The sequence below is a fragment of the Theobroma cacao genome, chromosome 9 (genome assembly GCF_000208745.1).
Source record: "Theobroma cacao cultivar B97-61/B2 chromosome 9, Criollo_cocoa_genome_V2, whole genome shotgun sequence".
Taxonomy (NCBI): domain Eukaryota; kingdom Viridiplantae; phylum Streptophyta; class Magnoliopsida; order Malvales; family Malvaceae; genus Theobroma; species Theobroma cacao.
The window spans coordinates 36,558,639-36,580,190 of record NC_030858.1 but is presented as its reverse complement, the minus strand read 5'-3'; the positions used below and the strand labels follow the sequence as shown (position 1 = coordinate 36,580,190).

The 21,552-nt window shown below is 33.4% G+C and overlaps 6 protein-coding genes across 6 annotated transcripts; 3 read left to right on the top strand and 3 right to left on the bottom strand.

The window, feature by feature from the left end:
• On the top strand, nucleotides 215-1,434 carry LOC18590742 (cold-inducible RNA-binding protein). Its single transcript, XM_018127209.1, has 4 exons — nucleotides 215-416; nucleotides 492-560; nucleotides 691-797; nucleotides 1,169-1,434. The coding sequence occupies exons 1-4, from the start codon at nucleotides 380-382 to the stop codon at nucleotides 1,238-1,240; spliced, it is 285 nt and encodes a 94-aa protein (XP_017982698.1). The 5' UTR covers nucleotides 215-379; the 3' UTR covers nucleotides 1,241-1,434.
• Nucleotides 1,490-3,939, bottom strand: LOC18590741 (glycine-rich RNA-binding protein 4, mitochondrial). The gene is made up of 5 exons (XM_007016437.2): nucleotides 3,505-3,939; nucleotides 3,284-3,352; nucleotides 3,101-3,207; nucleotides 2,926-2,995; nucleotides 1,490-2,043 (listed from the first exon to the last, which is right to left on the bottom strand). Exons 1-4 carry the CDS (start codon nucleotides 3,599-3,601, stop codon nucleotides 2,948-2,950), a joined length of 321 nt encoding a protein of 106 aa, XP_007016499.2. The 5' UTR covers nucleotides 3,602-3,939; the 3' UTR covers nucleotides 1,490-2,043; nucleotides 2,926-2,947.
• Nucleotides 4,332-5,269, bottom strand: LOC18590740 (histone H2A). The gene is made up of 2 exons (XM_007016436.2): nucleotides 4,866-5,269; nucleotides 4,332-4,770 (listed from the first exon to the last, which is right to left on the bottom strand). The coding sequence occupies exons 1-2, from the start codon at nucleotides 5,073-5,075 to the stop codon at nucleotides 4,531-4,533; spliced, it is 450 nt and encodes a 149-aa protein (XP_007016498.1). The 5' UTR covers nucleotides 5,076-5,269; the 3' UTR covers nucleotides 4,332-4,530.
• LOC18590739 (actin-depolymerizing factor 2) lies at nucleotides 9,416-11,822 on the top strand. The gene is made up of 3 exons (XM_007016434.2): nucleotides 9,416-9,608; nucleotides 10,924-11,189; nucleotides 11,289-11,822. The coding sequence occupies exons 1-3, from the start codon at nucleotides 9,606-9,608 to the stop codon at nucleotides 11,437-11,439; spliced, it is 420 nt and encodes a 139-aa protein (XP_007016496.1). The 5' UTR covers nucleotides 9,416-9,605; the 3' UTR covers nucleotides 11,440-11,822.
• On the bottom strand, nucleotides 12,408-16,034 carry LOC18590738 (putative pentatricopeptide repeat-containing protein At5g59900). Its single transcript, XM_007016433.2, has one exon. The coding sequence runs from the start codon at nucleotides 15,580-15,582 to the stop codon at nucleotides 12,850-12,852; it is 2,733 nt and encodes a 910-aa protein (XP_007016495.1). The 5' UTR covers nucleotides 15,583-16,034; the 3' UTR covers nucleotides 12,408-12,849.
• Nucleotides 18,527-19,301, top strand: LOC18590737 (probable histone H2B.1). The gene has a single exon (XM_007016432.2). The coding sequence runs from the start codon at nucleotides 18,632-18,634 to the stop codon at nucleotides 19,085-19,087; it is 456 nt and encodes a 151-aa protein (XP_007016494.1). The 5' UTR covers nucleotides 18,527-18,631; the 3' UTR covers nucleotides 19,088-19,301.

The window sequence follows — 21,552 nt, the reverse complement described above, 5'->3', positions numbered from 1 at the left end:
AATATAAATTTTTAAATTCATCACATAAAATAAAAAATTTGCATTAAATTTTCACATTAAGTATCGTAAACTAAACAATACTTAATATTTTTTTTTGTTTTCAAATTTATCGATTACTAAATCCATTTCAATTAAAAATACATAATAATAATTTAACTACAATTTCTTTCATAAATTCATATGTTGTTAATATGAAATTAAAAAAAAATTAAAATTCATACCATTACTCTCCATCCGCCACCGCCACTCTCCATCCGCCGCTAATTGAGAGGGATTATGACAACAGCAAACGGTTGACACTTTAAACAGAGCGGCCTCATCTGAGGATAAAATTAAGAAATATTGATTGGGTAAAGAGCGGGCCGCACTTCATCTTCAGATGGCAAAGAGATTAGGCTGCAAACTCTTCGTTAACAGTTACTGTTCCTTCTCTTTCTCTGTGATTAATTTGGGTTTTGTTTTAAGGAATTAATTCTTACTCTTTGTCGCAGAGTTATCATTTTTCACGACCCATCAAGATCTTAAAACTTTATTTTCACCGTTCGGTGTTGTTAAAGAAGGTAATTAATTTTCCTTTTTTTTTATGGAAATCATAGTGTTTAACCGGTTCTTGTATTGGATTGTCTTTTTCTATGAAAATCATAGAGTTTGACCGATTATTGTATTGTGTTGTCTTGTTTTTGTATGTAGCCAAACTAATCAGAGATCCCAAAACTCAAAGGCCTAAAGGATTTGGTTTTGTTACATTTGAAACTGAGAATGAGGCACAGAAGGCATTGAAAGCCATGAATGGCAGGGTAATTCTTAAATTCACCTTCACTGCACTTCTTTTTGCATCTAATATTATCTGAAATTCAGAATTTTGGACAGAATTTTCGAGTAGATTTAAGTAATAGTGCTTCTTTCTGATGACAATGGTGATTTGCCATCTGATACGTTGAGTAAATGTGGGGTTAAACAAAACCTGATTTCCTGTAAAATAGTTCTGCATATGTTGTGATACAGAAAGAAATTTCTGCTTTCTGTAACAAAATTTGATTAATACTCTGCCTAGTGCCGCTTTAGAGTAAGTGTGTTAGTTTTGTTATGTGTCGTGAAGAGCGCTTTAACCAGTGTGTATGATTCGCAGGCGCGCCCTATCTTACTTTCTTTGGTTTTTTTTGTACAGTTTGTGCGCGGAAGGTTGATTTTTGTTGAATCCGCAAACAGTCAAAATTCAGAGAATGATAATGATAGCTAAAAAGAATACTACTATACATCGTTCAATAATGCAAGGATTTGTTTCACAGACTTTTCCTTTAGCCAGAGTTTGTAAGATAAGATCTTACCTTCAGTACCTTAGAGAACAAAAGTACTTGTAGAATGTAACTACAGCAGTGATGAGCAAAAGAATATTTTCAACATGCAATGAAAACATTATTATTGTTATTATCATCTTAAAATATTGACTATTCTTCTGCTATCATTTGTGTCTCTTTTCACATTGGAATGGCAAAGTTTATTATTCATATGAGTGTGAAAGGCAAAGTTTATCATTCATATGGGAACATCCATTTGGCCAAGATATTTGCCAATATGGCATTTCTTTGTGCTAATCTTGAAACTTGGATTGCCAGAGCTAAAAATTAAATAATACAACTTCAAACAGTCAAATATAGCTAAAACATAAAAAGAAAGAACTAGCTTTTAAGCTGCCATTTCCCTAATCCATACTACCCCCGCTTGAAAAAGCAGCGTCAAGTTTGTCACTAGTGCGTAGGAAGCTACAAACATTCTACTCAGAAAGCCAACTCCTAGTTTTGGAGATCATTATGCCATGAAAGAAAACTCATCCCTTTGGACCCAAGAAATTGATGCCCCCGATCCCATGCGAAATGGAAACTCTTGAGTTATAACGTTTCCGGAAAAAAGAAATCCATTGTTCACATTTCAACCTGCAAACTTAAATTAACCAGTCCATGAGGCAGCAGCGTCAATATCCTCATTTTGCATCACAACATGGCGTGCAAGATTCAGTCAAACTTTTGAGGCAAGCAGAGCTACCTACAGTACATAATCAAAATAGAGACACATTAAATATGATCCGCTTCCTAGCCACTTAAAATAAAAATAATAATGACACTTGCTATTTGCTAGGCTGATGATGATGAAGAGCAAAAACCATTCATTAGAAATCACAAGGATGTAAGGACAGCAACTATCCCACTAACACCAAATTCCTGGATTACAAGGTTGAGTTGCACAAGCTGGGTAAATAGTCTCTACTAAATGAAGCCAACACCTACTAAATGCAGCTTATACCATAATTTTAAAACACTTTCATTATGGTCCTAATGATGGATTGGTTAAACATCACATGTCAAGCATATAAGCTCTGCCAATGTAACTTGTGCTCTAACAACAAACTCAATCACAATGACCCAATGGAAAAAGAGAAAATGGCTCCCCATCTACAACAGTCTGCCTCTGGCAGACAAAAGCAATTGTATTTATCTATAAAAAACTTGACAGGTATGTTATATGTTAATTGTCCACCCCTTCCAAGACTGGTTTATAAGTTATTTATGGCCATGGATATGGGCCCATTCCTTGAAGTGGATTATTCTGTATCAAAGATCTGGCACTTAGATATTGGCTCTTCACCTCCTCGCTGAAGTATGTTCAAAGGTTGAGCTGCTCACTTGCTTAATCAGTACACGAACTAGATTTAGAAAACCGTTTAGTTGTAGGTTCAAATCTTGATTCAGGAGATTTATTTGAAATGTGTTACAAAGATCTCGTGAATCAAATGAAACTATCCATCAAAGATATTTGATATGCCCCTAAGTTTCTCACTGATTGAACATATGAAAGGCAATGATAATATCAAGTTGTCCTACGTTGATTGACTGAAATCAATACCTACAAACATCAAAGAAATCAAACCTGTGTCGAAAAACATCAATCATCATCCCTTGTGTGCATACTCAACACGAATATTTCTACCATCCAGTACCTAAAAACAAACATAACATGCAACATGAAAATCTCAAAACTGCTCATATATTAGATAGAAAAACGTATGGTAATAATTGAGTTAATGAATTCATCACTTCCTCACCTGAGAATGCATTTCTTTAAGAGCAGCATTAGCTGCAGCTTCAGAAGCAAACCGCACAAATCCATACCCTCTCGATTTCCCACTCACATGATGACAAATAACCTGAACTGCTAAAATTTCAACATGTTTTTACTGGCGTAAGACAAATATACGACCAAGAAAATAAGAATCCGAGAAAATTACCTTCAATGATTTCACCATGTTTCTCGAAAGCATCTTTCAAAACAGTCTCGTTTGTATCATAAGAAAGCCCTGCAATTACCAACACTTTTCAGGAATCAATATCTAATAGTAGCATTGAAGCAAAATAGTAAATAACCGCTTTTTGGATTTTTTTTTTTTTGAGCCCAGAAATGTCACCGTTTGGATAAAGAGAAAAACGAGGAGAAAAAATTTTACAAGACCTCCAACGAATAATTTGGAGCAAGAATTGCGAACCGAAAGCGACCCAGCCAATGGGATTGTACGAAAGAGACGAAAGGCTCCGTTTAAACTCTGCATGCTTTTTGCTATTCAGCGCTGTGAGTGCGGCGGCCGGCGGGCAAAAGCTCAGAAATCAGTACGGGAAAGTTTTCCCAGATTGTGTATCAGAGTGGTTTGAGGGGCAAAGAAGGTGCCCCTTGTGCGGGGCATTGGTTAAACCCGCAGATCTCAGATCGTATGGTGATGGATTACCTAAGAAATTGAAACCAAAACAACTGGATAGAAGTGAAATTGGCCGTCTGTTCCTATCTTGTATTTGAAATGTTGAATGTATGAATTGGGCCTCTAAGCTACACAGTTCACAGTTCAATTGGCATAAGTGAAAGCCTCTTTTTTTTTTTTTTTATTCCTTCCAAACATCGGCCTCGCCAAAGACTTTAGAGAAACCTTAAACGACCGCGTTTGGGGAAATACCCAATCAAATGCCCCAAACCCCAAACTATTTAAACTTTTATTTGTTTTTTTCTTTTCCACTGTTACATTATTAACACGAAACAGCTTCAGAAGGTATTAATCTTTTGTTTTTCTCCAAATTCATTCTTAATTACTGGAAGAAAAAGAAAAAGATACCAAGAACAGAAAGCGAGGAATAAAGGCACACTGGGATAAGCTGAATGGAATAAAGGATCAAATGCAAGCATGTGCAAACAACTGAAAAATTGCTTGAAATTTTAAACTGCATAAGCAAAGCATCTCATTCAATACAAAAATCCCAGAAAGCAGAGGAAAGAATTGAACTGAAACAGTATGTAAAGAAACAAGTAGTTTCATTTCCATGAAGATCACATACATGATAATGGGAGTCTAACAATAATATCTTAAATTTTCTTTGAAACAGTTTTCCACCTACACATCCACATTAACAACCAAAATCCTAAAGACCCCGTAATCACATACAACTAAATAAGGACAAAAGAAGGCCTAAAAATTAGAGTTTCTTGATCGAACTAAGCTTTCTTGAGAGACTTGGTGGCTTTCGATGGAGATTTGGGTTCCTTTGTGGCTTTGTCAGTCTTCTTTGGCAAAAGAACAGGGTTGATGTTTGGCAAGACGCCACCGTGGGCGATGGTGACGCCGGCGAGAAGTTTCCCAAGTTCCTCATCGTTCCTCACTGCGAGTAGTACGTGCCTTGGTATGATCCTGTTTTTCTTGTTGTCACGCGCTGCGTTTCCAGCCAATTCGAGAACCTGAATCGAAATTTAAATTCATCAAAATTAAAAATTATCCTCAACAAAAAAAAAAACAAATGGATGTATCATTGAATGATTTAACTCTCAGTTACCTCAGCGGCTAAGTACTCAAGAACGGCAGCCATGTAAACTGGTGCTCCGGTTCCGACTCGCTGCGAGTACCTTCCTTTCTTCAAGTAACGCCCGATCCTTCCAACGGGAAATTGGAGCCCAGCTTTAACCGACCTTGAAACAGGTTTCTTCTTTGGGCCGCCGCCCTTCCTTCCTCCAGCGCCCTTCTTCACTTTTCCTCCGGTATCCATTGGTTCAACCCGACCCCGACAACACCCGCTACCCTTCAAGAAGTGAATTTGGCAAGACCGATCTGGATTTTGGAATTCACGAGAGATGATGAGCGGATAATGGGATGTTCGTGTATTTTATAGCGGTGGTTTTGTAAGAGCTGGAGTAGAGCCAGTGGAGAACGATAGCCGTTAAATGGGAAACTTATCGACGGTCGAAGATTATTTCGGGGCGATCCGTGTGTATTTCGAATGAACCAATGAGGAGCGAGTTGGAACTATTTTGAATTTGTTTCTCTTTGAGGAATAAATTTGGGCGCCTTTTACAAATATTTTTCGTTTCCCGCTTCTGAATTTCGGGATTCAGAAGGCACTGTTTGTTAGTGCAAAAAATTTTCCTTCTATAGTATCTCACAATCTTATAGTAAACTTTTAAGGAATAAATTTATTACCTGATTTTATTGCCTTAATTAGGTAATTTTAATTTAGAGTTCGGATTTTGGATAAGTTTCTCTTTAATGTTTAAAAGTATATAATGTTTTTCCATTCGCATCTGTATCTTTATTTTTAGGTAGCATTTGGTATAAGAGAAGTGAGAGCACATTTCTTGTAATGTGTCTAATTAAATTACATTATAGTGTTTGTTTTGCAACAAATCACTGCAATGTAAGATTACAATGCAATCACATTACAACTAAAAGATGTAATGTGATTGCAGTCCAAAACTAATGCAATCACATTTCATTGCACTCTGTAATATTTTTAAAGATAGTTTTACTTTTCAACTTTGTTACCTTATTAAAAACATTTTGTAACGTTATAATTAAAATAAAAATATTAAATAAATTTTATAACATGAAATAAAATTAAATAAATAAAATATCAAATTAAATTTTATATAATATAGGTAAAAGAAATTAANAAATAAAAAAAAATATGACATTAAAAAATATATTTAAGAGATGGTATTATATAAAAATTAATAATAAAAATACAAGTATATTAAACTTACATTTTAATAAATATGGATAATGTTGAAAATTAACATTACATTCCCAGCAAAATACTTGTAAATTAAATGCTGCAATGTTATATTTCCTGCATTTTAATCATTATTTTGCTTATATACTAAACACTGCAATGTTATCTTCCCTACAATCACATTACTTGTAATCACATTACTGTAATTACGTTGCATTATAAAGTACTAAACGCCAACTAAATTTAAGCAAAATGCATTTGAATAATTTTTTTTTCAACAATAAATGAATGTATTCTCTTATTCGAAGTGTTGGTTTAATTTTTAATTTTTTTAAAAATGCATATAAATATGTACATATAGAATTAAATATCAATAAATATATTTAAAATTTGTTTATTTTTATTAAATTTGAAAAATACAAACTTTTGAATTTTAACTTTCATTTGTCAATATTGAAAATGTAAGAGTGGATGCTTATTGGATTTAACCTTTGTTGACATTTTATTTTAAGATTTAATTTATTATTGTGTTCAAATTATAATATAACATATTTGATTTTAGTTATTTAAAAAAAAACACAATAAATTACCATCAATAGAAATAAAATATTCAAATTCATATTTGTTAAGATTATTTTCACATAGCAACCGTTACGAAAAGTTTTGTTCATTTATGAGAAGTGTTAAGTTATTATTTTCATTATTGTACTTAACATTTACGTGGATTATGATACTTATTCTTACTTTTCATTTAACATAAAAATGTGTTAAAAGTGTCATAATAAAATAAAATGCCATTGCCTTGTAAGTATCGATATTTACTAAGTAAATATTGATACCTTCTTGCAAGATTTGAATTTCTTGCAGCTCAAAGTATCAATACCAAGGGATAGGTATTGGTGCCAAGTAACCGTTAAACGTGTTTTTCAAGCAACAAACGGCTAGTTTTTGCATTTAATGCACCCTAATGACTCCAAAAAGGCTTCCAAGGTATAGATTGAAGGTTTTCATCAATTTATGATTTGAGAAGATTAAGAAAAACACAAGATCAAAAGAAGAACATGCTTAAAGCGTTAAATAAGTTTTTATTCTCTCTTTAGTCTTTACAATCTTCAAAGCCTTATTAATCATCATTTACTTCTCAGTCTTCTATATTAATTGAGCTCATCAACTTTAGAAAGGCATCTTAATTTCTACATGTTTCTTTGTTACATTTTGAAAGAGCTTATACATGAACCATTAACAGGTAATTGTTGATTATACCTTTAACTATTAAAAAAGTAGAGATTTCAAACTTTAGTCTTGAAAGGGTTTTGTAAATATTGTACTTAGACCTCCAAAATACATATTTTATACTAAATTTTAAACTCTTTAAGTAACTAAGAGAAATGACGTAAATAAAAAGATCGAATTTCTATAAAATACTTGCACAAGCTTCTCTCTATTCTTAAATTCTTACTTCGCTAAAAGTCAAGTTTTGACAAGAGTAACAAAAAGGCTTTTCAAGCTCACAAAATATTTGTCATCTTCAAAATTATAAAAGTTTTTAAAGAATCTCATTCATCCCTCTCTTGAAATTTCACTCTTATTTAAGTTAACTAAACTAAGAGATTCAAAATTAAGATTTTCATGTTTATGAAGTCTTGTTTCAATGGAAAAAAAGAAAAGAATTTAATATTTTTAAGTCTTAAGCTCGAGCTCCACCGTAAGTTGATTTTTCATCTATGTTAAAAACTATTTATATGTAATTATAAATTTTATTTATGCGAATATGTCACCAAAAATAATAGAATTTTGACCTAAATTTCCACCCTACATTGATTTGTTAATTTATTTATTTAGTTTGTCTTTTAGCTTATTCTACTCCATATAATAGTTACGTCATCTATATTAAACTTATTTAATTGTAATTATAATTTTTATTTATACAAATATATAAAAAAATCAAAGTTTTCATTTAAACTCCTACCGTTCCAACCATCAAAGTTAAACTTAAGAATAGGAAATATGTAATTTCCACAATGATTACAAATTTCATGAATCTCGTTTTGTGTAAAAGAAAAATTGGTCGAAATAATTAGTAAAAATAATTAAATTCTTCTTATGATCCGTTCCAATAATTAAACATTTTATTATTAATGAACTATTTTTTTTTTTGAAAAGCGATGAACTAAATTTATTTCCACAAGGTTTTCAACAAAATCATCAATCAAACTTATTAGGTAATTTTAATAATTATGGCATTTTTTATCTATTTTACATTAATTATTCTTATCCTTATTCTCAATGTTTATTATAATATTTATAAAGAGATGGTTTTTTTTTACGTTTATAATCATGATAATTTATTTTAAGATGATTACGACAATTTTTATTTGTTTTACAACAAATATTATGTATTTTTAATCTTTATTGACACATATTTACTTAAATTTTTAAAAATCTTATATTTTTAACATTATAAATTTATTTAATTGCATGAAACTATTTATTTTGAATAAGAATTCTTGTAATTAGTTTGAATGATACAAATCATTTTAAAATTGTTTATATAAAAAAATATTAAGATTTTTCTATTTGATGATAAATGATATGACCTTAATTTAACTTATCTTTACTCTTTTACGTTAAGATTTTGAGAAAGCTAATTTCAACTTTCAAGTTTTTCTCACTTATTTACGTTGAACCATAATCAATTTATACTTATTGGTACATTGCATTACAATTACAATCATTTCAATTCATTTAAAGTTGATTACGACATTTGTTATTCATTTTATAGTAGATGTTACATATATATATTAAAGTTCTGGTTACCTAATTTCAAAGATATAATTGTTATAAATTTTTTATAAAAAAAACTAATATTTGGGTTTTATATTTTATGATAAATGATATGATTTTTTATCTTTTATTTTTATATATTTAAATTAAGATTTTATGAAATTTAATTTACTTAACATATAATCAAATTATATTTATTCTTATTTTTCATTGTGTTTAAAATATTTATATTTTATTTTAAACTAATTATTATATTTTTTTATCCATTTTATGTCAGATAAAACTACAAAATATAAAACTATCCGGCCCAGACCGAATTGGGCTTAGTTTTCATAGTTTTCCCGCGTATCAGTATCACCCACAACATCATTCCGGGCCACATCAGGCTCATTGGTCTGGACCGAATCTTAAAAAAAGGTTACGATCGCTTGTTTGAGCCGATCTCACGAATCCCAGTCGAAAACCGACCGCGAAAGCAACCAGATTTCGGGGCATAGCCGACATTTTAACTTTAAACCACGCGTCGCTCCATTATTGGACAGACCAACTTTTCTCTCTCCGTTGTCTCGCACGACCTCCATCATGATATTTAGCGGAGTGGAGCCGTCCAAAAAAAAAAAGGTCTGAAATATTTCACTTCACGGAGAAAAAAAAAAAAGAAGAAAGGGAGCTGTCCTTTTATTATTATCTCAGTCTCTTTGAGAAAGCCCTCAATTCCTTCTTCCACCTCTTTAGATTTTTTTGTCGCCCTAGATTTTCTCTCTGCAAGTTCTGCCTAAAATAGCCATGGTGAGATTTTCGTATTCATTTCTTTTTGCTGTTATATTTTTTCCTTTTCATTTTAAGTCTTGGTCTTTGATCTTTGCTTCTTTGACTTGCTATGGAATTAAAATTTTTTTTTGGTTAATGTAGATCTGATTTGTTGTTATCTTGAACATAGATCTCTGTGTTTTCTGCTGATTAACTTAGTTTAATTTTTTAAAATTTTTTTTTAATTTTTTAGAAAAATTTTGATTGCTAGATTTGCATTTCCTTTATAATTTTTCATCCAATGGATGATTTTATAATAGAAATTTCGATTTTAATTGTTTGATCTCTTGCTTGCTGACTGCTGCGGTGTTGTCGTTTTGGATTGTAAATTCGTAATCAAATTTATGAATTTTATTTTAGATAAAAGAAAATGCCTCAGTTAATCTCCATGGATCTGCCATTGTGATTGCTTTGAGAATTTATGTTTGATTACTTGTATTAGTAAGGATTATAATATTTAATGAAGTGTTGATTGTTAAGCACCAGCTTCCTAATCCGTATGGCTTTCTCGACCTTTGGTTCAAAATGGGATTTCTTTGATCATTCTTCCATTGTCCATTTTGGATAGGTTATGATTTTGGATTTCGATTTTTTGTTTCTCATTATTTTTAAAACAGTTAGTTTATGTTTTTCCACAAGATGATATGCATCACCGCAGAAGCCTGTCTCTTTTATGACCCATGGCATGTCATCTCAGCTACCTTTATTATTGTCGTTGTTGCTTGACTTTATCACAAACAGTCTCATTGGCATTCATCTCTCAGAGTGGCCCCAGTTAGTTAATACTCTAAAGATTGGAATATTGCATTTAGGCCAGTTAAATGTGAAGAATTTTCAAGTGATTTCAAGTTTACAGTCCATTGCCAGTTAGTTAATACTCTTAAGGTTGGAATATTGCATTTAGGCCAGTTAAATGTGAAGAATTTTCAGGTGATTTCAAGTTTACAGTTCATTGCTGAAACAGTGGAAAATAACTGCGATGGATCAATGTGGTTGTCCTGTTTGGTTAGTCATTGTGGGTTGGTTGAGGAAGTTGGGCTCTCATTTTAAAGAGTGTGAGAATGACAGTAATTGGTTTGAGTCATTGTTCTGCCCTTCCCTTCTTTTCTAAATGGGAGAGAACTCAAAGACATGTCATTTCTTAACTAGCCCATTTATGATTTCATTTCTTGGGAATGCTTGCCAAGGGTAAAAAAAGGTGCTTAGAAAAAGCTGATGGATTAGTTGGTCTTATATAATTTGAAGGGGTTTTTAATGTGAGAAAGCTTATGTATTCTACCCCATACTATTACAGGCTAACGCAGCTTCTGGTATGGCTGTGCATGATGACTGCAAGCTGAAGTTTCTAGAGTTAAAGGCTAAAAGAACTTACCGCTTCATAGTATTCAAGATTGAGGAGAAACAAAAGCAGGTTGTTGTGGAAAAGCTTGGTGAGCCAACCCAAAGCTACGAGGATTTCACTGCAAGCCTCCCTGCTGATGAGTGTCGATATGCTGTATATGATTTTGACTTTGTGACTGCTGAGAATTGCCAGAAAAGCAGGATTTTCTTCATTGCATGGTATTATTATATGTTTAAAACTGGTCGGGTTTTACTGTTATTCCAAAGCCTGTACGTTTTAACTATTGATGTTTATGTTTTCTTACTGTTTGTATGAAGGTCTCCTGACACATCAAGGGTGAGAAGCAAGATGATTTATGCAAGCTCCAAGGACAGGTTCAAGAGAGAGTTGGATGGTATTCAAGTAGAGCTGCAAGCAACTGATCCCACTGAGATGGGACTTGATGTTATAAGAAGCCGTGCCAGCTAAATGGATCTATGAAATCTCCAAGAGGCAGGAATGGAGATAATCAAATGCTTTCTGCTTTTGCTTTAAGTGAAATGTTAATAGGTTGTGGGGGCGCAGGTATCGACCTGACTGAATTATGCTATTGGTTTGTTGTTCAAGTTTTTATATTAAAGTCATTGTCTAGAACAAGTTTTAGTGATTTCCATTTATATCTTATAATTTGTTATGCGTGGAGGTTATATGACGAGAGTCTTACAGTTGAGTCGTTAAACGAAAGTGTATCTTCTTCAGGGGGGTGGTACACGCTCCTTTGAGGTTTGTTCATGCAACTTTAAAAAAATGGATGTTTGGTTACTCACATAACAGGGTGGTGCCCTTACAGATTAACATGGTGGCTTGCATTATTTGATTTTATTTGGTATGCAATATATCTGAAACTGTTCCTTCATGGCAACCTGAACAAGAACGCTTGCTAGTTGCTGGATTTAATGTGACATGCGTATAAAATATTAATGAAGTTGGTCATATATTTTTTGTAATGGGACCGTTTCTGATTTCCACAATCTGTTGTATTCTTTGAATTTAATTTGAAGTATAAGTTAAGGGATGTGTGACTATTGCAAGACTTCTGAGCTCATATTAGTAACCTGTTCAGCAATCATGGCTACGGTTTTTTAAACTGGAGGGCCAAAGCATCAGGCTTTCCGGCCAAGAGTCTGCTGTGAATTTATTGAAGTTCTCACCTGTTTCATCACCATTTTACATCATGGTAATGAAATGAAATACGTATATGTCAAGAAATCGATACAATGTTCATGTATTTTTTTAATATATCTGACATGAGATTTTATGACACATGCCCATTCTTGTGTTTTGGTAACATATGCACGTTCTTGTGTTTTGGTTGGAGTTGAAGAGTATATTGCATCTTTAACAAGATGCTGACATCTACAGCCAATAAAGCAACTGGTCTGCGAGGTACCAAGAAGTAGAAAGCATAGAGTTGCAGATTCACTTTCCCACAAAGTGGCCCTGTTGAATCAAACTATTGCCAGTGGAAGTTATCAACCAATAAGCAAGGGAGGCCCTTGTTGAGCTTATTACAACTTACATTTGATCTAATGAATGGTAAGGCTTCAGTAAACTTTTTCGCCATCCTTACAGGCGTATGCTACATCCTCTTACTTTACAACTTTATGGTAATATACAGGAAGACTATCCAAAGAATACTGTCTTCTTTTTGGCAGTGGAGTGGATGAACCTGTCATTTCCTGAGGAAGTCGATTAAGCTTAAACCATCATTCATTTTGGTCGAGAATTTTAATGATATCATCTCTTAAGGCCAGCCCCTTAACAACAGGTCTTTGGAACTCTGTTCAGTTTCCTGTCAAAAAATTTGTATCACAAAAAAACGTTTTTCAAACATGCTTACTATCCATCATTGTTCATACAAGAATTCTTCAAACGAGTTCCATGAACAAGAGTATCATATGTAATCTGATTTGGCTTAACACCTCTTCTCAACATGTCATCACGCAATGCAAAAGCCTTTTTCAGTTCTCCAGCAACACAACAACCGTGTATCAAAAAATTATATGCCAGTGTATCAGGCTTTATACCCTTATTTAGCATAGAGCCCCACAGCTGAATAGCTTCCTGTAAACTACCCCTTCTACAGTGCTCATAAATTATAGTTGAATAAGTAATACAGTCTGGGAAAATACCATTGTCAGTCATTCCAACTAAAAGCTCCATGGCCTCCTGAAGTCTACCCAATTTACAAAAGCCACGGATAAGTATATTGTATGTGACTGTGTTAGCTAAAACCCCTTTAACAATTGCATTGTGAAGCTCTACAGCTTTCACCATATTTCCTTCCTTAGTGAGACGATCAACGAAACAACCATAGGTTGTCTGATTTGGAAGCAAATTACTGACCAGCATTTCTTTACAAAGAAGCTCAGCTTTATCCAAGAACCCTGCCTTACATAAGCCATTTATCAGAGCAGTATATGTCACAACATTTGGAATGCATCCTTCACCAACCATAATATCCCAAAGCCCAAAAGCCTCCCTAAGATTTCCTGCTTTACCATGCACATCAATCATGCTCGTATATATCACATTGTCAGGGCTCAATCCTTGATCATCCATCTCCTTTAAAAGACCAAATAACTTTTGTGTGTCATGCTGTCTTAGAGTTCCATCAATAAGTACACCATAACACACAAGATCCATGTCAATGCCTCGTGCAACCATGTCACGACATGCACTCAACGCATCCTCTAATTTTCCTTCCTTGCAATAACCATGTAAGAGTGCACTATAGCACATCTCATTCAACTTATGATGATCTCTGTGAAGGCCATCCATGAACTCTTTGGCTTCCGACACTCTACCAGTAGCACAAAGACCACTTATTAAAGGCCTATAAGTATATGTGTCAGGCACAAGACCTCTCTCTACCATTTCGTCAAGCAATTCAAAGGCCTTTACCATGTTACCATCCCTGCAACGCCCCTCAATCAGAACATTATATGTCACTTCATTTGGCACAATGTTTCTCTCTACCATTTGACCAAACAATCTAATTGCCTCAGCCATCATATTTGCTCGACAAAGGCCAGATATAAGGGCGGTATATGTGTAAGTGTTCGGTGCAATTCCCTTCCCTGTCATCTCATGATAGAGCCTAAATGCCTTATGCAATTTCCCTTCATTACAATATCCACTTAATAATGATGTATAAGTTATCACTGTTGGCTGCAATCCTTTGTTAATCATCTCACTGAGAAAAGACTCTGCTAAACTCAAATTTCCTACCTTGCAATGCCCACTGATCAAAGAATTGTAGGGATAGACTGTTACTTTTATGCCTGCCACCATCATTTTACCGAGAAAACTAAGTGCAATATCCATTTTCCCTCTTCTACAAAATGAATCAATCAAAATAGAATAAGTAACATCATTTGGATTTAAACCCTTGCTTTCCATTTCATTGAAAAGCAACTCTGCTTCATCAAATTTCCCATCTCTGCACAATGAATTAATCAATGCATTGTAAACAAACAAATTAGGTGCTACCCCAAGTTCCCCCACTTTCTTTATTAAACCAAAGGCATTCTCAATCTTCCCCTTCCTCCTCAACCCATCAACTAGACTTGAAACTACAGCTTCACTGGGAAGAAAACCCAACTCCATCATTTCCTTCATCAACTCCAAAGCAACATCAAATGCTTCCACTCTGCATAAGCCAAGAACTAATGTACGATACGTGACAACATCTGCTCTCAACCCCCTTTGAACCAAACCATTCTTAATCTCAACCGCCTCCCACGCCCTCTGACTCTTACAAAGCCCATGAATAAACACATTGTAAACAACCACATTCAACTCACTCCCATTCGACTCCATTTGACAAACCATTTCCTTAGCTCTAACAAAATCCTTCAATTCACACAAACTACGAATCACCACTGTGTTTATAAAAATATCAGGCCTAATTCCGGCTTTAAGAATCTCATCAAACACTTCCAAAACAACACCAAATTGCCTTATTTTTGCTAAATCGTTTAAAAGAGCACTTAAAGTCCTAATTTCAGGAAATAAATAACAATCAAACTTCCTCATTAACCTAAATATCATTAAACCATCAAAAGCTCTCTTATTTTGCACATAATTTTGAATCAACAAATCAAAACCCGAACTCGAATGAAACTTACATTTCTCATAAGCCTTCGAAAGAGCTTCAAAAACCTCAATTGGGCTCAACCCACGAAGCAAAAGCGTTTGTAAAAGCGAGGAGGCGGGCCAGAAGAGATTGACGTTAACTAAAGCGTGAATCAATACGCAAAACGACGCCGTTGAATGGTGGAAGTTTCTGTGGAGTCCAAGGAAGTTAAAGAACCTTAAAGCTAACCTCGGGTCGTCCAAGGTTTGGATCAACACTTCCTCGACGTGCTGAGGCTTTAGGAAAACCGTGTCGTTTAATGCGATCTTCCAGCTTTGTCTTCCTCGTACAATGAGTTTGAGGTTGGAAATGATCTGGGTGTCTTTTTTTTTGTCGTCATTATCTTGAGTGGAGAATTTGGATGTAGAAGAAAATATCTGTTTCGGGAAAAAGTGAGGGGTTGTGAGAGGCCGAGGAGAGCGGGTTAGCCTCATTTTCGGGATTAAATGGGAGGTTTTTTTCTAGATTTGAAGCATGGGTCTCGGGGGGCTTGCAGGGATGGGAGCTTTCATCAGCGTATGAGAGTTCCAGGGCAGAGCTTGCTGAGACTGTGAACGGGTCAACCCCGAGAGAACAAAGATACGCGTGTTGGGCTAGTGGGGTTTTCAGTCCGATTGGTTGAGCCTTCATGAACGCCCACGCAAAGATATGCAAGTCTGGCCGACTTCATGTCGGGCTTAGACAAACAATTTAGAACCCAAGCCGAGTCTGCTCTAAGTCCAACTATGTGACTACTAGTTTCAATTTTACTAGTATAAATTACTTTTACCAATAGCACCACACACATTAACGATCTATCAAGTATTATGCTCGGAATTGTAACACCATAGGTTAAGAAAATCAAGTATTATACTTGAAATACTAGAATCACAGATCAAATATTATATCAAGCATTATGTCGGAATTATAGCACCACATACTAAAATTTTTAATTATCCATACAAAATGAAAAATTGTTTTCTCATTTTATTTATTTAATTTTTTGAGAGAATTATTTATTTAAAATTTGAATTAGAAATTTTCAAACTCTAATAAAATACTTTTTTGAATATAATATTTTTTTGCTACATATGATGGATTTGAATTTTTAACCTTTTTACCCCTAAAAAAAAAGGATAACAATGGCTTAGAGGTAACGTACTTTATGCTTGGAATAATTAATGAATATGTTGTAGTCATATTGATTAATTAATCCCTTTCCACATATAATTGATTACATAATGAACAAGATTTAAGAAGACAATATACAAAAAAATCATTATAAAAATATATTATTCATAAACAATGCTGTTAATTATGGTAATTACATTGTTACATTTTCTTGGTTACAATAATTGATTCCTTGTTATGAGCATTTGCTTGACAAGTGGTGAAATTTGAAGAATTTATTGTTATTATTATTATTATTATACATTTATGTTTTAACTTGTAAAAAAATTTATATATGTATATATATATATATATATATATATATATATATGCATACATGTTTCAATCTAGTCAAATATTAATATATGTATACAAATATAATTCATAAAGACAAAGAAAATAATAATTACTAGATCATATATGAATCTATGCATTGTGATTTAAATTAATTCCATATAACATGAGCAAATTCCATATATGTATCTATCTCGTTGTGATTTAAAAATTTTGTATATGAATTCGTCATTTCTAATGAAGAAAGACATTTCAATTAAATTAATTAACGTAATTAGAATTTTAAAAGTTGGTACTATTACTTCGTGCATGCGTAAATAAAAATTTTATTAAAATATTTATAAATATATATATATTAATACTAATAAAATATTAATAAAAAATAAGTTATAGATATTTTATTTGAATTTTCAATTGAGCCCAATGTTTATGTTGTTAGTGTCATGTTAGTGAAATATTAACGAATATGATATATTCCTCTTACTAGGTGAACATTTATCAACACATTGATATCAATATGCTTTTGAGTACTAATCTCAAATTCTCATTATTATCTCAGTAATCAGAATTAGAATGACATACATTTTAATAATCTCTGTAATAAAAGGAACTTTACAATATATAAAATAATATGAGTTATTTTTCTCGTAATATCTAATAAGTACGAGATAAATTTGTTTTATGAACTGAGTATCAAGAAATGTGTCAATTATCACATAACATAATTTTAATAAACATTTGAAAATAAAAAATAAAAAATCACAACCCCCTGGTTTGAAATAAGCATGGGAATGTGACTGTGAGATGAATAATGAATAATGGAAACAAAATTTGTTATTCCTCATCCAATCTAATTAATTTATTGAATATAAAAATGAATTTTGAATTGCCTTTTTTTTTTTCTCAAATGAATTGCCATTATTAAATGAACATTTTTAAGAGGGGCAGGCGTTAATGCATAATTATATATTCACTACTAATTAATCTATAATTATATTTACATAAATAATAATATATACTTAATTTTGATTATTAATATATTATCTCTCTCTTTGCATATTATATAGAGATTATATGACTACATAAAGGGCAATAAATGAATGGAACAACATAACAACAATGAAAATAATCTAGTACACGTGGCATGGTTCATAAATTAGATTAATTATTAAGATGTTTTTGGAGAATTTAACTTGATAGTTTTTATATAAAATTTATTAAAAAGTAATTCTTTTAACAGTTTATCGAAGTATGGGTATAGTTTATATATAAGAGCTTTGATAATTTATCAAAGACAAATCAAGAACTCCTTTGAGTTGGTTGTAAGATGCTTATCTTTACACTCTTTCAAATACTTTTTATTTTACTCGGCTCTTTCCACTTTCTTTTCTAACACACTTTTTTTTATATATATTTTTTAAATTTAATCCATCATTGTCTACTATAATAAATCTCGTTTGATTGGATTGGACTGTATATTTTAATTTATAAAAAAATTACAAAATCGTATTAAAGAATTAATTAATTGCTTTTAATTTCAAATAAAAAGTTTAAGATCAGCGTAAGTTTAATTGTAGCATGTTTATAAATGATAAAATTTATTTGATTGAAATGCAATTTTCCAATATTGATGGACGACAATTTAAAATTGATTCTTCACTTGGGCGGGCAGCGAAAAGCGTCTCGAAATGCTAAACGGATCACCCGCGCACAATCCTAGCTCATCAATCCAAAGCAGCATAATTCCTACGAATGATAAATCGCCACGTCTATATCCACTTCCCACGTAAACTATCCTTCACGCATCTTTCCAAGCCGTCGATCTAAATTCCTCATCCAAAGGTCAGAAAACTCCACATTAGCAATCCGCGTCTCTCGAAATCCTCCAATCAAACTCTCCGTTTCCCCTCTATAAATGTCAAACCCCAAATTCCTTATTTCCCAACTCGCAATTAGACGCCGAAAGGGAACCAAAATTTCCAACCTTCTTTGCTCAAAGCTTTCGTTGCTTTCCAAAAAGAAAAGGAAGCGAAATTCTTAATGGCGCCAAAAGCTGAGAAGAAGCCGGCCGAGAAGAAGCCAGCTGAGAAGCCATCGGAGGAGAAGAAGACCACCGTTGGCGAGAAAGCCCCTGCTGAGAAGAAACCAAAGGCCGGGAAGAAGCTTCTTAAGGAAGGCGCAGCAGCCGGAGACAAGAAGAAGAAGAGATCCAAGAAAAGCGTTGAGACCTACAAGATCTACATCTTCAAGGTGCTCAAGCAAGTCCACCCAGATATCGGGATCTCAAGCAAGGCCATGGGAATCATGAACAGTTTCATCAATGATATCTTCGAGAAGCTTGCTCAAGAGGCTTCTAGACTCGCAAGGTACAACAAGAAGCCCACCATTACATCCAGGGAAATCCAGACTGCTGTTAGACTTGTACTTCCTGGAGAGCTTGCCAAACACGCTGTCTCTGAAGGCACTAAGGCGGTGACCAAGTTTACTAGCTCTTGAATTTTTGAGGGTGAAAATGTTAGGGTTTCTGTAATTGGGGGATTTTGTGAATTTGGTGCAATTTGGGAATTTAGGGTTAGGGTCTTATGGTAGTGTTATTTGATGTTTGCTCTTTATAAATTTTAGTTGGTTAATGTAGTTTTGATGGATGTAAGTACTTTGGACTGATGGGTTTAAAATGTTTGAAATGAAATGCTTATTTTTGTTCCATAAATCAGCTTTGTTCCATTTTAAATTTATTTTAATTAATTATTGCAATTGTTAGTAATTGATGCCGAAGGGAAATTGTTTTTGTTTCCGTTTGTAGCTTGAGAAGCATGTCATTTGGAGAGCCATGGCGGTTTTGGCTATTCGTTGTGCCGTGATTTCAGTCAATGCCTTGGAATCCTTTCCTGAAATAGCAATGCAGGTATGCTACTAGGTGAGTGGTCATAGTTATGTTGAAATTAAGCTTGGGTTTTGCTAATTCTTTTGATAACTATACTGTCCTCTCCCTTTTGTTTTTCATCGTTTTTCCCTCTGTTTTTCTCTGTTTATCCTTTTTACTCCCATCCTATCCCATTTCGTTGATCCCGTGACTTTCCCACATCACCTATTGAGCAAATTACTTAATGGATTTGGTTAATTGCTTTAGTTGACAAGGTAGTTTGTCTTCAAGATAGAGTTGGTTCATATATTTTCTTCTGAAATTCATTCTATGGTACCCTCATCTTTTGTCACATTCTAATAAGATTAATATGGTTTTTGTATTAAAGCTTTGCTTGGTATGAGAGGTGATCAAGTAGGGAGATAGAAGAGATAAGAAACATGTGAGGAACTGAAAAATCTTTTCTTTCCTTTATGGCTGATAGCAAGAATAGAGCAGGGAAAAGAAAGGAAAAACTGTTAACATCTTTTTTTTTTCTTTATTTATCATCCATTTTTTACTATAAGATGAGATGGAAAAGAGTGAAACATGAATAATATGGAATGTTTATATATACTTGTTTGAAACATGAATAATATGGAATGTTTATATATACTTGTTTATCTCCACCTATTATTTGCCTTGTGGTCTCGTTCAGAGTGGTGGAGCAATTCCAAACCTTGTTATACACTGTAACTTTTTCTTAGCTTAGCATTGGCTGCCAGCCAAATTGATGGTGCCTTTCATCATTATATGTTAAAATGTGCACTCTTGTTGTATTTGACTCTCTCATCTAGTGTGTTTTCGGGGTTAAGGCTGAAAGTTGGTGGATCAGTCATTTGAAGGCAAGGGATCAAACGTTCCATAACATAATCTTCTTTTTTGAGGAACATTCCTCAAATGCAGCAGGCTGCTGATTGTTCAAATTAAAACATAAATGAACCCTTCTTTCACAGGACTGCTTAATGAATCTCTTCCCTGTATTTAATAGGGGATGGCGTACATATTAGTCGCATATTCAAGTCGTATAAATTCTATTTGATTATCAATTTAACCATTGCTTTTGCTTTAGGAAGGAAAATGCAAAGGAAATTATACACTTAGATACAAGAACAACAGTGAAGAATTAAAAGTTCGATTTTTGAGTTCAATGAGGAGTTCTTTGTATTATCCTTATTTGTTTGTTAATAAAAATATTTTTTAAATTTAATTTGTGAAATTCTTTATTTTGTTTTTTAAATATAAAAATCAACTGTTCTTTTTTCCAATTCAATGGGATAAATTAAAATTTAAAATTTAAAATTTTAACTATTTATTTGTTATATTATATCAAAACATTTCAGGATTTCAGCAGCTGTGTCCGTCACCGCCAATTTGAATCCCTTCCTGCGTATGGTCTGTAGGCCTTGACAAGACTGTCCCAATTAGTCCAAACCAAACATGTCTAAAGATTTATTTGCAGTTTCGTCCTTGCATAATTTTGCCCCAGGGGCTAACAACTTAATTCAGTTGATCGTATATTATATAAGCAATCCCCCATCGAAATTATCTTAGTTTAAATTAACACTCATCATGGAAGAGATTGAATATTATATAGCTGAATGACTGGAAATGCCTATAACTTCCTTTTGCTTCTATTATTTGAGATGCCTATCACGAGCGACAATGAATGTTTTTTTGAAAAACTGTAAAGTCCCCTTATGAATCCGCCCATTAACTAGCTGCTTATTTACAAATTGATATTTCTCTTTACCTTAGCTTCTATGAAGTCTCAACCCCCTTTTGAGCAGGATTTATACAGAGCTTTAACGATCTAACATTGACCTGAGAAAGCTGGTTTCATCGCTCCCTGCCCTTCCGTCCAGGAGGGTGGACGGGTGGCCTCCATAGAGGGATAGAATTGGACCCCATCATAGAACTTGGAGCCTTCTGTGTGTGTATATATATATATATATCAGTTTGTCTCGGTCGTGCTGGTTTGACAGAGGCAGTTGTTAGACAATAACTTGCATAATTGGATCTTTGGGTAGAGATAGGCAACTGGGCAGCTAAAGATGAG